The sequence below is a fragment of the Dermacentor andersoni genome, chromosome 3 (genome assembly GCF_023375885.2).
Source record: "Dermacentor andersoni chromosome 3, qqDerAnde1_hic_scaffold, whole genome shotgun sequence".
Classification (NCBI taxonomy): Eukaryota; Metazoa; Arthropoda; class Arachnida; order Ixodida; family Ixodidae; genus Dermacentor; species Dermacentor andersoni.
In genome coordinates, this window is record NC_092816.1 from 143,488,704 (window position 1) to 143,503,602 (window position 14,899).

At 42.6% G+C, this 14,899-nt stretch overlaps 1 protein-coding gene across 1 annotated transcript in view; it reads right to left on the reverse strand.

Moving 5' to 3' along the window:
* Positions 1–2,537: 2,537 nt before the first annotated feature.
* The window catches only part of LOC126525299 (uncharacterized), a 38,155-nt gene continuing 25,793 nt past the window's right edge, over positions 2,538–14,899 (reverse strand). The window contains exons 6-8 of the mRNA XM_055067551.2: positions 8,657–8,712; positions 5,688–5,777; positions 2,538–4,611 (exon numbers count right to left, since the gene is read on the reverse strand). Coding sequence (XP_054923526.2) covers positions 2,959–4,101 — 1,143 coding nt within the window. The 5' untranslated portion in view covers positions 4,102–4,611; positions 5,688–5,777; positions 8,657–8,712 and the 3' untranslated portion in view covers positions 2,538–2,958. The remainder of the gene's footprint in view (positions 4,612–5,687; positions 5,778–8,656; positions 8,713–14,899) is intronic.

The following is a 14,899-nucleotide window of genomic DNA, read 5'->3' on the forward strand; positions in this document are numbered from 1 at the left end:
TAATTTAGTGTAACGAATCAGCAACTTAAGGTAACTGGGAATAATTTTGAGCTGGTTCATATCGCCCCGAAAATGATCTCCTTTCGTGAAGTACGAAGGAAAATTTTCTATTTTTTCTTACAGAAATATACTCCGTCATATATTATTGGCATAGTGGCAAAGAGCAAGCCGTGGGTCCTGCCTAGGGACCTAGCATTCATTTCCTTCTCAGAAAAAATTGCGGGTCCTTGTTCCCCATAACGTAAAACTATTCCAATATGTTTTTATTCCAATCTCCAGAAGACAAACTTCCGTAACCGCCGACGCAAGCATCGGGCGGACACCAGCAGGGTTGTCTGAGTAGACCAATCAAACGCTCTCCTCGTTCATAGGAAGTAACTTTTGTTGGCTTGAAAAACGAATAACATTGCCTGCAATGAGCAGTTTGTCTTATTTAATTGGCTGACAGGAGATGAGGAGCACGCTCAAGTGGAGAGGGATTCGATGGGGCCTAGCCACTGCACTGAATATCGTTAACCGGATGAAGAGGTTGGGGCCGGCGAATGCGGTTGGTGCGTTTTTCCTTCCCTAGCTTGCGGTGGCAGGTCAAAAATCGTGGCGGCATGCAACAGAAGCTTAAGAATGACGCGAAAACGGATCCTCAGCAAAGACTAGTTGGCAGAACGAGGTCGCAAACGTGCCGAAAGTGTTCGAAAACTTTACAGGGCCACGCAAAAAGGTTTATTATACGCACATAAACCCAAGCTAGCCGGCAGGTGCGAGTAACCAGTGCTTGCGCGATCGGCGGCAGCCCTCTTTTATTCCTTTTCGGAATGGGGCAGCCTGCGGCTGTTCAGAAGAAAGTTCAGTTTTGTTCGGCATATTAATGAATCTTTCACGCATACGCGTCACTTTGACGCGGTGAGTTTTTGCGGTTTTGTGACGTCGCGTCACAGGCAGGTGAAGCGAGTGCAGCGCGAAAACTTTTCACCAAAAGCCGAATGCTAATGGCGAAAAGGCGTCGAATCAGAAATGACTGCTTTTCTTTTGTTCAGTCAAATCATGCATAATCAGTGTGCACATGTCATATCAGATGGGGAGCTATGGTGGTTTTCGTGACGTAGCGTGACAGACAGGTGAAGTGGGGGTGGTTCTAAAAAGTTTTTGACCAATTGCGAAGGGCTGATTGCAGAATTGGAACAGGAAAGTTTGGAATAGTTTTAAGTTATAGCGCCCCCATATTACAATAATTTATACACACGTGTTGTATAGCGCTCTCCTTAGTCCTTAGTTTTGGCACACTTGCTAGCTCATGATTTTTAATATCTTCTTTTGTCCATTTAGTCTATGTGAAGCTTTAAGGTGGCGTTTGCACAAACACAGTACTACCATTCGTCCACATAGGTGCCGGTACACTTCCATCTGAATCACCAGCATCTTTAGACGCACTAGCGCATATGGACTGAAATCAGAACGGAAACGCACGAACCCTTTTCGGAGAACCTTGCTTAGTTGTGCGTGTACGCATAGAGCGAAATACTGCCCATAGAAGCGAGAGCGTATGAAAAGGAACAGACAAAAGACTTCTGGTTGTGCATCTTGCTCCTCGTTTTCCTTCTGTTCGCTCTGTTTTTTATTACGCAGATTAAATAATAAAATCCGCCTCTTTGAACTTCAATAGCTTCTTTTTTTTCACCTGCGTGCATACAAAGCCGCACTCGAAATATAATCGCATTATATAATCATTCAGCCAAATGACTACCTAGTGTTCATACAGGAAACCCTGAACGTAACGTCCTGAGAGAAGTCTGCATTGGCAACTCGCACAGATTACAGTTAGCCTTCTAGCACAGTACCCTAAGAAAGAGCTCGTCTCTGAAATAGTCCTGTGATTCCCTGGGCGTTGAGAGCTTATAAAACAGCGTTACAATGCACCCGTCTAGATTCATCTGCAGTAACATTTTGAGACTAGCGACTGCACCGTGGCTTTCAATATCTTGGTTTCGGATACGCTGCTGATCTCGGATGCTGCGATTGTTTCTCGTTACTTGTCTACATGAGTGGCCGCACTCTAAGTGCCGCTCGAGCTTCCCACTCGATAGCGGCTCACACACTTGTTGGAGGCATCTGTATGTTCAGCTCGGCCATTAGTGACTGTGTAGCCATGTTTTCACTACAAAATTATTGTTTTGTTCTACATCCAATAATAAAAAACTGACCTTGCGCGATAACTTGCTGGTGAGGGCGCCGAAGTACAAGATACCCATTGGTTTAATGACGACGCTTCCCAACTAAGTGGTGCAGGCTGGGAACAAATGTTTATTTACTTTTTTTTTGCCTTGTGGCGATGCTGAAAATGGAGATGACCAAGCGGCTTGGTGACGGCAAAAACACGTTCATTACGACAATCGTCTTCGTTAGTGTAATGGGACAAACGAATGGACGGATGCACAAGCCACACCTTTTCTGGAGTATTTTGCTTAAAATATTGCTGTAATGACAATTAGCCGTACTGAAACAAGCGTCACGATGAACAAGAACTGCTTTCTGTCACAAAATTTTGAGAAATATGAGCATATTTTATAACAAAGATTTTGTCAGATAACATACACCACTCGTAGATATCTGCTGTTTCGTATGCAATCGGCATGACGTGAACCTCATGTAATATTCCCTTTCTTTCGATATGTTAAATCTGTCAACATCGTACAAGGCAACGACATCACAGGAAGATAATCGATTAATAGTAGGCGATCAATGGAAGCAACCGCTTCGAGACAACGTTTCACAACCGCCTGTGCCTAAGGGCTCACACGAAGAAAGGGTCGCACTTTGAAATATTGGCTCGAGGCTAAGGTTGCCCTCTTGGCCCTCTAATGCGTGTTCTCTGAACTAGTGAGGAAACTGCTGGTGGACTCCGATAGTGTCTTCAGCTGTCCATGAAGCCGTCCACCAATTTGCAATCAACCAATCAGGAGCTCACTTACCGAACGAACGTATGTTATCCTGAGTCGGCGGAGCGGTTGAATTAGTCATTGATCGAGTTGCGAACTTCTGAAAAAAGTCAGTAAAAACAATGAAGGGTTCTCGGCCCTTCATCGTTGCTTCTAAGGCACCAAGGTGATTTCGATCGGCCGAGGTTGTCTGCGCAAACGGCGCTACGAAGATGTCTGTCGCAGCTAATTTGGTGTCTGGTATGAAAGGTGCATCGACCTCCGCATCAAGTGTTGTGGTGACTTGGGTGGCTCTGAAGTTCCCCATAGGCCGTGTTTGATCCACAAGAAAAGTCAAAATTCTGCGAAAGCGTTCACGCTCTGCAATTTGGGAAGCGTTTTGATGCGCGGTTTCAGCCCGATGCTTGTGTGCAAAGTCGATTCCGCGAAATGATGCAGTCGATGTCGTAACGAAGCGTGGGGTGATCAACATTGGCGTACTCGCGGCAGGCACGATTTCTGCATGATACGCTAAGGTAGACCTAATAAGTAGGGCATTTTCCGGCGACATTTCATGTCTTTCTTCCGTCCTCGATACTGGAGTGGCGGACTTCGCGATAAATGTATCACTTCCTTCTTTTGAATTCATCCCAGCGTCTGCTTTTCTAGCTGCTGATGTTGTTTGCTGCTCCTCTGCTTTTGTTTCCTCCTGATCATCAACAGGAGCGGTCTGAATAGTTAACACTTCAGTAGTAAGTGTTCCAGCCATGTCGTCATCAGACGTTCCTTTCGCAATATGACGGGAAGCCGTAGCGCTGCTGTGGTTAGTGACGGCATTCGAAAACTGTGAGGCTTCTGATAATACAGTGGATAACGTACTCTCTGATTCGCTGGTAGGACAGACCGTAGAAGTAGTGTAATATATTTTTGGTCTTAATGACCGAACAAAGTTTTCACTGCTGGTTTTATGACAGAGAAGGTCTGCTTTTTGATCTACTCCTCGTTCGTCTCCAATATCAGAATTCCTCAGTGGCTGCCTCCTAATAGAAGGCATTGTACCAAGCATAGATTTGACTGAGTCATTTGACTCCATCAGCCGTTTTTCGCCGAGGTGAGGCTCTACCAATGTGACTTTAACTTTGAATTTAATTGTACCTTGTGTGGAAGTATCCTTGGTCGCTGGTGCCATCGTTGAATTTTCTGCGTATTCTTGCGTGCGTGCATATGCTTCTTTGTTTGCCTCTGTTTTAGGTGTGAATTTTTTAGCGCTTGCTGCATGTCCACCGTCAGTATCTGAGCCCTGCTGTTCGAAGAAAATCTTTTCTCTTGTAGTAAAATGCACCCGTGAATCTGAACTGAATGACCTACCTGCAGATATGCTCGCAGCGACCGTAGAATATAAGCGTGCTTTGGTCTCAGTGCTAAGTTTCCGTAATGCAGCGAGACTTTCCGAACTACCTTCCAACGGGGTTGTGGATCCGCTACGATAGGCAGAACTGCCCCCTTCCGTGACGTAGAAGGAAGGCGTACCATTAGGCTTATGCGCCAAAGAACTTGCAATTAAAAAAACCGTTGGGGTAGTTTTTGTCTGAGATTGGCGCGTCTTGCTCCCCTTTTTCGAAGCTGCGGACAACGTTGTAACCGATGGTAGCCTTCGGCATATCCTGCCGATACAAACACCTCGTTTGCCCCGGCTGCCCTGCATAAAGATATATATTATTAGTCTCTGTCAATGGAGCAGCATACAGAAATCTGCATGGATGAATAGACAAAGCAATCTGATTAGAAAGCACCACAAACAGAGTGAGTACAAATTGATCCAAACGTGGCAAAACTAGGTGCACGACTTCATTGAGGCAGCCTTCTCTAAAGGGGAGGTAGCCGAAGCAAAGCGGCCAAAAATTAATCATAATTCTTCCCGTGTGCTAATATTCTCTACTGGAGCCTCTCCCGCTTCCAACAATGCCAACGTCACAGGTATTTTTAAAAGGAAGAGGTCACGCGTGCACCGCACAAAAAGCCACATCAATGCAAATAACACAGAGATTTGCCTGGAACCAGAATATGAAAAGCTGCCATTAGAAACGCACAGAAGAGCCGAAAAAGAAAGTGAGAGATGCGGGGCTCAAGATCTAAGTGTAATCAGGTCCTCTGGCTTCAGCATGGAAAAAGCACGGATCATGCTGTGCCTTGTGGATGCTGGTCGAGGTAAATATTCTCTGGTATATGTTTATATGTCTAGGAATCGCTTCACACACGCGCTTCACAATTTCATTTGATTTTACCTCCGCAGTCAATAAAGCTCTAAAACAATGCTTACTGTAAAGTGCTTTCTGAGGATGAAGATTGCAAGTTCCACCCGAATGACAAAGATATTCCTACTGCGACAAAAATATCTCGGTACTGGCGAGGCACAGCTTAAACTGACCTTCCATATTCCGGCTCGTTTCCAAAGCCACAAGTTCTCCAATTTACGTCTTAACAGCTGCTTAGGCTTACAAGTGGACAACTATAATTTTTTTACTACTTTTGAAAGAAGCGGTAGGTCTGTGAATCGAATCTTCATTTTATGGATATATACTCTCTAGCACAAAAAAGTTTCATTCTTGACAGGTGTGTAGCGCAATGAAGAAAATGAACAATCTCTTCCCCTACACTTAGGGCTAGGCCATCGTCTTACAAAGCTGTTATAGATGCCGTGCGCAACTTCCATGCAGTGAAAGATCAGTCATCTTTGAGAGATTACCTTATCTAATCATATATACGTTGCCTTACCACACAGGGCGTCCCCTTTTCCTCGACGACTAAGAAGCGGGCCTTTTCTGTTTTGCATATGAAGGAGCATGTTCTGACAGCGCCGTCACTCTGAAATAGCAAAAGATGTAAGCAAACCAGTCAGCGAACAAGTTGCAGAATGGTCACCATTGTAGTGTTCACTCCATCATTCACAAGGAGTGCGAAAATGAAACTGTTGCATTTACAACGCCCTCACTATTTAGAGCATTTAAGAGTACCCCATTGACATTCATTATTTTACATAGATACGGCATGATGAAGTACTTTCTTCCTCCTTAAGAATTATTACATAGTTTTGAAAGATCACGCCAAAAGTAGTGGCAGACCGCGGCAAGCAGAGCACACTCAATGTGTTCCACTACTAAAGCAGCAGTTATGCTTTTCCATCACCCGTCCAGAGTATCTCTTAGCATTTACTTGTTTGTGGTTTGGCGGCACTGAAGTTGTTAAAATAAAACGAAAAGATTAAAGAGATGCAGCCCAATTTAGCGAAGGTGACTGAAGCAAAATATTCTCTATAGCGAGCATGTCAAAATTGAAGACTCATTTTCATGCAGTTTAACTACCTTATACTAATCAGGTCATAGGATGTAAACAGTAGCCAATAAGGCGCATTTGCATCATAATGCACAAATACGTGTATTGTCATCAAAAATGAAAAGATCTGTTCGATATTATTGCTATGCGAGACAGCCTAGATTTTCCAGATTCGCCGCCACAAATAAGAGGCACCAGGTTGAAACTGATAACAAATCCTGCAGTATATCACTGCGTTATTGCAATGTTATTGTCTCGAAACACAGCTTGAAGAAACCTTCCGGCCAACGTATAGTAGTGTGACTTTTGTCCGAAATAAAGACACGGGGAAATAAAATTCCAGATTATTTTTTAGAGATCCTGCTTACCCCAATACGAAACAGTTGTGACTAACATATGAAGTCGCTGAATACACGCAACTTGAATGTTGTTTGTGCTCTATACAATAAAGGAGAGGAATGTTAGTGACCCTTTAGGGTTTGAAAACTTTTAAAGATTTTTTTGTTGTGTTGCACTGCATAAGTACGCTGCAACTTAAAGGCAGAAAACGAAGGTATTCAGACCCCATTGAACGTTGTATTTGCTCCACGTTATGACAAAAATCACGTATAACACAATGGTAGCATCACTTTCCTCTGCCACATAGAGTGACAATGTGCTTTAAAATATGACCAGAAGCAAGGATGATCTGTGGAACGTACTTATTTATACCAAAGAGCTCATTGAAGATTTTTGCAGAGGAAGCTCCAATGCGTACATTATACTTATTAGTGAGGCAGAATAAGCATGCAGAAGGATAGTTTTAAGCTATCATCATGGTTTGTATCTTATATACCATTGCATCAGTGTCACAGTGAAATGCTCTTATAACACCAAAACATTACCATAGGATCAGGTGTTTTAAAACGCATAACTATCATTCATTTTTTTTTTCATTCCATTTTGTGGTTGTTTGGTGGTAAGTGTTTGATGGTAGATCGATGGTCGATCGTCGGTAGTCGGACTCGGAAAGGGAAACGTTCGTCTTCTTTATTTTTGCTAGCTATCTCTCTCGTTCGTTTGTTCGTTCGTTCGTTCGTTCGGGCTATTCGCTTACATTGACAATAATCTCCAACAGATTCCACCTATTTTCTTTTCTTGATATCTTTAAGCATAAAGCAGCTTTATAAACGGCCCTACCTTTCTTTAGTAGCACGCTAGCTTTCATTTACGTAGATATATAATAATTAAACAATACAAGAGTACTGTTCGTTCAGTTTAACCATTCTGTAAAGAGCGAACGAGTGGAAAAATGAAACCCTCTTTTTCATGATATGTTTACGATCTTTTTTTAGAACACCAGTGAAGGCATCAGTGCCAGTCTTCATCAAAATGTCTCTCGAGGGGCACGGATTATTATTGTAAAAAAAGTACGTAAGGCTCCTGCAGAATTTCTTTCAACAAAATGGGTAATATCGGATATATCAACGTGTTCTTTAGTCGTACCTTATAGTCTTAGATACTCAGCGAATTTGCTCCAGATCCCTTCGTGGAGAACATTTAAAATGTAATTAATGTTCTAGCGATTGCGAGATATTAACACTAACAATAACGAACTAGATTCTAAACTTTCTTTTTCAGTAGGTAACACTGTCATTACTGCAAATATCAGTTTTGTGCGATCATGTTTAAAGACAACCTCACCGTAAACATGGCGTCAAGGCACTACGTCAGGCGAGTGATGACGAAGAATACTCAACACAAAAGCTACCTTTACGGAAGGAACCGTACATGCCATCTTGTAAACATGCCTGATATAACAAAACTAGAATAGCCTACTGGTTCCGTCTACCAACGTAAATTGCTATTTAAGAGACAAAAAAGTGAGAGGCTTCATAAGGCAACACCCCCCTGCTACCCGTTAACGTTAAAAATCGCTTCTCGCTTAGCTTCGAACTACGCCCGAGGCAATAAGGTCAACAAGACCTAGGAAGGAATCATAAGAACAAGTTCCCAGATCTCAATGGAGCAAGAAATAACGCTAGCAACATGGTACTCAGATAACCATCATTCATTTTTTTATAAAATACTTTCGTACTCCAATAGGAACAAAATTAGCAAAATCATATGCCCACCTACACTTTTGAACTCGGCTATAACTACTTAAAACTTTATCTATTCCTAAAGGAGGGCCTCATGGTAGATTTACACAGTTTGCACAGCAGTGAAGTACAGTGAACAATGGGTCTTCGTAGTTCAGACGGAAGGGAAACGTGAAACATTCTGTGCTCTCGTCAATGTAGTTATTGTTTGTCTGCTCCTCACTGTCATTTTACTTTGTTCTGAACAGTGAATGCGTAACCCATTCGAAATTTAATTTCAACTGGACAAACAAGATAACCAAGGTGGACACGAAATATAGAGCAACTCACCGTGGTCTTCTTTTCGGGGTGTGAACAATTTAAAGGCAGCAGGTAATGTCTCTGATCTGAAAAATTACAAGCTTCACTTTATCGAAATCAGTTCTTTTTTTAAATAAAATGAATGAGCCATTCCACTCTGTCAAGGTGGATGACCAGCGAAGCTGTTGAAAAGCACCACTAGGTCTGATGATGGTGGTATGCAATGCTTTATGGCTTTAGAGTAACGGGAGTAGTGCTATGTTAGAATAGTGGTAGAAATGAGAGTAATCATACGTTTTACAGCACGCCACCACCCCTAGAGATGCGGCAACAACATTAAAATTGGTTGCTAGGCTGGTTATTGTATATGCGAACGACTAGGGACGTCACAACCCCCACTGAAAGCTGGCGTTGCCACGGCAGCTTGCGCAGCAGTAATCTTTACCGGCAAACGTTTGCGGGAAGCTCTACGTACTTCGCGTTGCTGTCACGAGCGCCTCGTCATCGATTACGTGGTTTGGTGCTTTTTTGAGCTTATTTATTTATTTATTTATTTATTTATTTATTTATTTATTTATTTAGGAATACTGTAGCCCTCACTTGAGGGCCATTACGGCGGAGGAAAAATTAGTTAATTAAACGTATGCTGTTCTGTCTGTTGTACACCTGATTCCAAAAAAAGAATGATGATAGTTTTCGTTAACGGGGAACAAAAGTACACGGAACCGGAGCCATACACAGCTTCGCTGTAATAATGGTTGGGAGCAAATCACCTGAACTTTCTGTCTTTGAACGCCCGCTACTTGCATTTCTGGCCCGATATGAATGAGAGTGAAAGATGCCTAACCACTGCTCCATAATCATAATTTTAGCTTATTATTTGGTCTGCATGGCGATGCACTACGATTTTGCTTGGTCACCGGAATTCCAGGCACGTTACTTGGTGGCCAGTGAGAAAAGAAAGAAATTAACCCCGGAATGAGCTTTCTCTCAAACATGGGCACCAACCCGAATACTGACGGAATTGACCAGGCACATCATTGGCGCACGAATGCTGTCCAAGATTTGGAACAAGGAAAAGTGACGACTAAGCAACTAGTTCGTGAGGGGAGCCTATCTGAGAGCTACAATAATATCGAAAAAGAAGAAAGTAGGAACTGGATTCCGCCATCAGTTGAAGCCAATGAAATACAAAAGTCTTCCTGAGCGAGTTGGAGTTTACAACGGGACGGCGTCACTGCACACGTAACTTCTATCGCGCGTCGCTCCTCGTGTAAAAAGAGTACGAGGAGAATCGCACTGCCTTTAATAATTTTGGACGTATAACGTGTTGGACGTATAATGACGTGTTGACAATTTATTTTTTTTGTGTTTTACATGTCAACACTACGATCTTATTAGGACGCATGACGTAGTAGGGAAAATGCCGTCGTTTCGTCTTCGCATTACGGGCACGTGTAATGCGAAGACGTGGGATTGTTCTCCACCTTCGGCAAGTTGTTTTTTTCATCCACTGAATTCCTATTCATTTATCCTTTCTTTAATTCAATTAGTAAGTACAAGTAAATTCCCGTATGTTGTCTTTGGTGTCACTTCTTGTTGGATACTTATGATACGATTACATTTATTTATTTATTTATTTTTTATTTAATAATATTTATTTATTTATTTATTTATTTATTTATTTATTTATTTATTTCAGCGTACTGTCACCCTTTGACAGGGTTATTACAGGAGTGGAGTACAGAAAAATGCAGTAATAGTAGTAATTCTCAGGGGCAGATATGCTAAACAAGTACAAATAAGAAAAAATATTTGTATACGTACAATGGTAAGTATGAATGCGAGTATTGACAAGCTTGCCAATAGAAAAAACATAATATCATATGGAGGACACAAACACATACTATGACATCAGGCTGATGAGCACATATTATGTGAGTTATGTAACAGCTCAAAGAAATCATCAAGGAAATTCCATTCCCGAATGCGTCTAGGTAGAAAAGAATAATAGAATATATCGTTGTTGCACGAATATTATTGGAGTGTGAGATCATGTTTATGACGTAGGTGCCTGGTTCGTTTAGTTTAGACGTATCTTGTGTGGTCTATCTTAAAAACGTTTTGCAGTAGCGTATATAGAAACTTCAGGCAGTGAATTTTAGCTCGACATTGGAGTGAGGGCAAACCTGCACGGCATAGCCATTCTGCCGGAGAATCAAGGCGTCAATAGCAGTTTAAAATAAATGTCATCGCTTTGCGCTGCTCGTTTTCAAACATATTGATACTGCTACTTGTGAAGGGGAGCCACATTATAATGGCGTCTTCTAGAATCGGTCAGACAAGTGTGGTGTACGCAGTGGCGTAGCCAGAAATTTCGTTCGGGGGGGGCTCACGTTGCAGGTGGACCTCCTCCTTAAGAGGAAACATTAGGTCGGATGCTCCTATCTAAATACATGTATGAGGAGAATTCGTTTTTCTCGGCAACCACTGCTCCGAATTTGACGAGGTTTGTTGAATTTAAAAGAAAAACTTAAATTCTAGTGACTGCTTGTTTCGAATTTTCGATTTAGGTCGTCAATATTTCATTGAAAAGTGGCAAAAATCGAAAATTTTCAGTAAACGAAACAAGTATACAACTCTGTAAATCAGCAATGATAATTGATATCACAATTCTGTGAATTGCACATAATAGTACATCTACAGCGGACAAAATTGATATGTTACACATGAGTCTAAAAAATTAAGTATTATGGAAATATGGCTTTTGCAGAACCCTTGTACATAACATAACCAATTCACGTAAGATACACATTGACATATCGAATTTGTCCGCTTTGTATGGTATACATAACATAACCAATTCACGTAAGATACACATTTACTTATCGAATTTGTCCGCTTTGAATAGTGTAATGGATGCCGTTTACAGAAACGCGATATCTGTTCTTGATGCATAGCTATTATTATTTAAACTTCGTGCTTCTACTTTTTTCGCACTTTCGAATTTTTCTAAATATCTTAAACAGAGTTCAGGCCCTAAATCAAAATTCCGCTTCCAACAGACACTAGAATTTAACATACTCTCTCAAATGCAACAAATTTCATTAAAAGCGATTTAGGAGTTATCTCAGACAACCGTTTCTGCGTTTTACATGTATCTGAATAGGCCACGTCGGAGTTGGGCCCGAGCTAAAGCTTTCTCTTAAACAATTTGCCTAGGGATCAAATACACGAATAATAACTGCATTGCCATTGCCAAAGATGCTGCAAACGAATTGTTGAACGCTACGCACTGTCAATACAAGTAAAATATGTATTTTTTCATAAAAGAATATACTCGTATGTGCCAAAAATTGTGCCCAACATAACTGATGTCAATGCTTCCATGTATTTTGTCTATTTAATAAGTAAAGATAATATCACACGAACTTTAGAACTACATCAGTTCGAAGCCAGCAAAGCAGTGCATGCCGCTGATATGAAAAATGTAAAGGCTATAAAATGAACAAGTTGAGGACAAATATGTTAATGACACTTTGTCATTCAAGATCCTTGTTTACATTCTTGTACATATGCAATAGCCAGTGGAAAATCTCAATGACGCTTCCATTTGTTCCAGTGTATTACGCAGCAGCAGCTGTCACCGGTCGTGTATCGTGAGTAATTGCACCGAAATTATAGTCGCAACAGAGACCACGTATAAAAAGCATGAGTTCTGCAGAATATACGAGGGCGAGTCAAATGAAAGTGAGCTAATGCGAATATATAACAAACGGGGTACTTTAATTAAAAGTAGCCCCCATGAGCATTTAGACATTTGTCCCGATGACTAAAGAGTCGCGCAATTCCCGTCTCATAAAGCTCCTTGGGTCGCTCCTTCAAAACGTCTGCAACTGACTTTCACGACATCGTCCGAGACGAATCTGGTTCCCTTGAGCTGTTTTTTCGGTTGCCCCAAAATGTGGAAGTCGCAAGGCTACAGGTCTGAGCTGTGTGGCGGATGTTGCACCGTTTCCCGCTTGAACTTTGCCAGTTTTGTATTAACCACATCAGCGACGTGGGAACGGGCATTGTCGTGGAACAAGATGACCCCATTCGTCAATTTTCCACGTAGTTTGTTCTTGACTGCGACACGCAGCCGATCCGGCGTTTCACAATATCGGAAACAATTGATAGTCTCTCAAGATTTAGCAAATACTATCAGTAATGGCCCCCGACGATCGAAAAATAAAAGTCACCAACACCTTACTGGTGGAAATGACGGCTTTTGCTTTCTTTGGGGAAGGTGAATTTGAATGTTTCCATTGTAAGCTTTGCTGTCGTGTTTCAGGCTCTTAGTAGTGGCATGATGGTTCGTCTCCGATCACAATTGCAGACCAGAAATCGTCACCTTTATTGTGATACTGGATCAGATGAGTAAACACAGCACTGATCTTCCCCGTATTCTGGCGGTGGTTCAAAATCTTGTGCATCCATTGCGCACACAAGAACCGATAACCGAGATGTTCATGAATTATGGCGTGCACCAAACCATGAGTGATGTTCACACGCTCTGCCAGTTCATCGGTGCTTATCCTCCGTTCTTGTCTCATCAGCTCATCAACTTTTGCAATATTGTTAGGGGTGATTGCACGATGGCTTTGGCCCGGTCTGGGGTCGTCTTTACAAATTTCACGACCTTCTTTGAACCGTTTGTTCCAACGCTTCACAGTGGCCAATGAAATGCAATGTTCCATGTACACGGCAGCCATACGGTGACTGATTTCTTTTTGGGAAACACCTTCAGCTGTCAAAACCTGACGGCACCACGCTGCTCAACTTCTGGAGAGTCCATTACGGCACGCAACCATGTTCAACCCAGTGTATGAGAGCATTAAAGAACATTTATCCTCACACCTGCGTGTCACTTTTGTAAATGAGAGATGCCTGTGTGCTACGCGCAGGCCTTGCAGATGATGAACAGAACCATAATTGCGCAGGGTGGGTAGGCTCACTTTCATTTGACTCGCCCTGGTACATTAGAAATGCGAAGAAGCAATTGAATATACAAATGCGAAGATACAGCTTGATAAAGGGCAAAAAGTGCCACTGGAAACGAAGTTCACTGCACGTATACACAAAACCTCGCAACAAGATATTTAAACATACGTATAAGTAAGTCTCCAATAAATCTACGTATCTAAGAAAAAGTCACGGTATATAATGCGTCAAATAAGGCAAATAAACATGTTGCGCAATCACAGATTCACACAATCCTAGATCCTGCCCCCATTCCATCCACTCCCCCCGATGTATCGCGCGCGACGGAAGGAGGCGCGCTTGCTCCTCACTTTTCTCCCTTGCGCCCACAAGACTGAGCCACTATCTTCGGCTCACCCATTTCCCCCCACCCCCCACTCGCTTTCACTCGCACATACAGCTTGCACTTAGACTTTATGCGGAACATGATGGCGACGGCAACGGCAGGAATGCGCCGAGAGTGTCCATATAATTGCTATCGCAATAATATAATAAGAGTATCCGGCAGCTTACGCGTCCCATGGCCCATTAATTTCCGCAAAAGAAATAACAAAGTAGCACTTTCACCATACGACAATTCGCTGCACCGCAACAACGCTTCTTTTTTCGTTTTGTGGTGCGGGGGCACCGTAATGAAAAAAAAAAAAACGCGAAGCATGTTGGTCATAATAGAATGCCTACTTTGGGCAACTGATATGGCTATTAAAGGAATATTGAAGAAAACACGAGACGCTTGGTCCACCAAGAACCAGGCGCATACTGCTCGGCATCCTACACCGGCGAGACAAGACTTTCTGGAGAGGTTGCGCTCAAGCGAACGCGATGCAATCCGTCGAGTCCCCACAGTGATGGCGGCTAGCGACCATTGTTTCTTTTTCTCGTCTGCTAGCTCTAAAGCGTCCAAAGCTCTGCCAGGCGACAATACACTCGGCCAGAGAAAACCGAACGCGCACCGAAGTGCGCCGCGCGCTGGTCGGGGCAACACGAGAAAAACGCGTGCGCTCTGGCTGGCTCTGGCAGAGCGCGGGTAGGGGAGCGAGAACAAAAATTAAAATGAAGAGGCTCAATGTGTCTTCGCGATTAAAAGTCAAAGTAGAAAAAACTACATAAGAACGTAGTTGCCTTGGCTGGCTTTAGTGTCTTCACTGGATGCTTTGGCGCAGGTGAAACAAAAATATTTTTTTTATGTGACATGACGGCACGAATGAACCACCACAACGCTTCGTCTCATCGGGCCTCGCTACGGGCTTT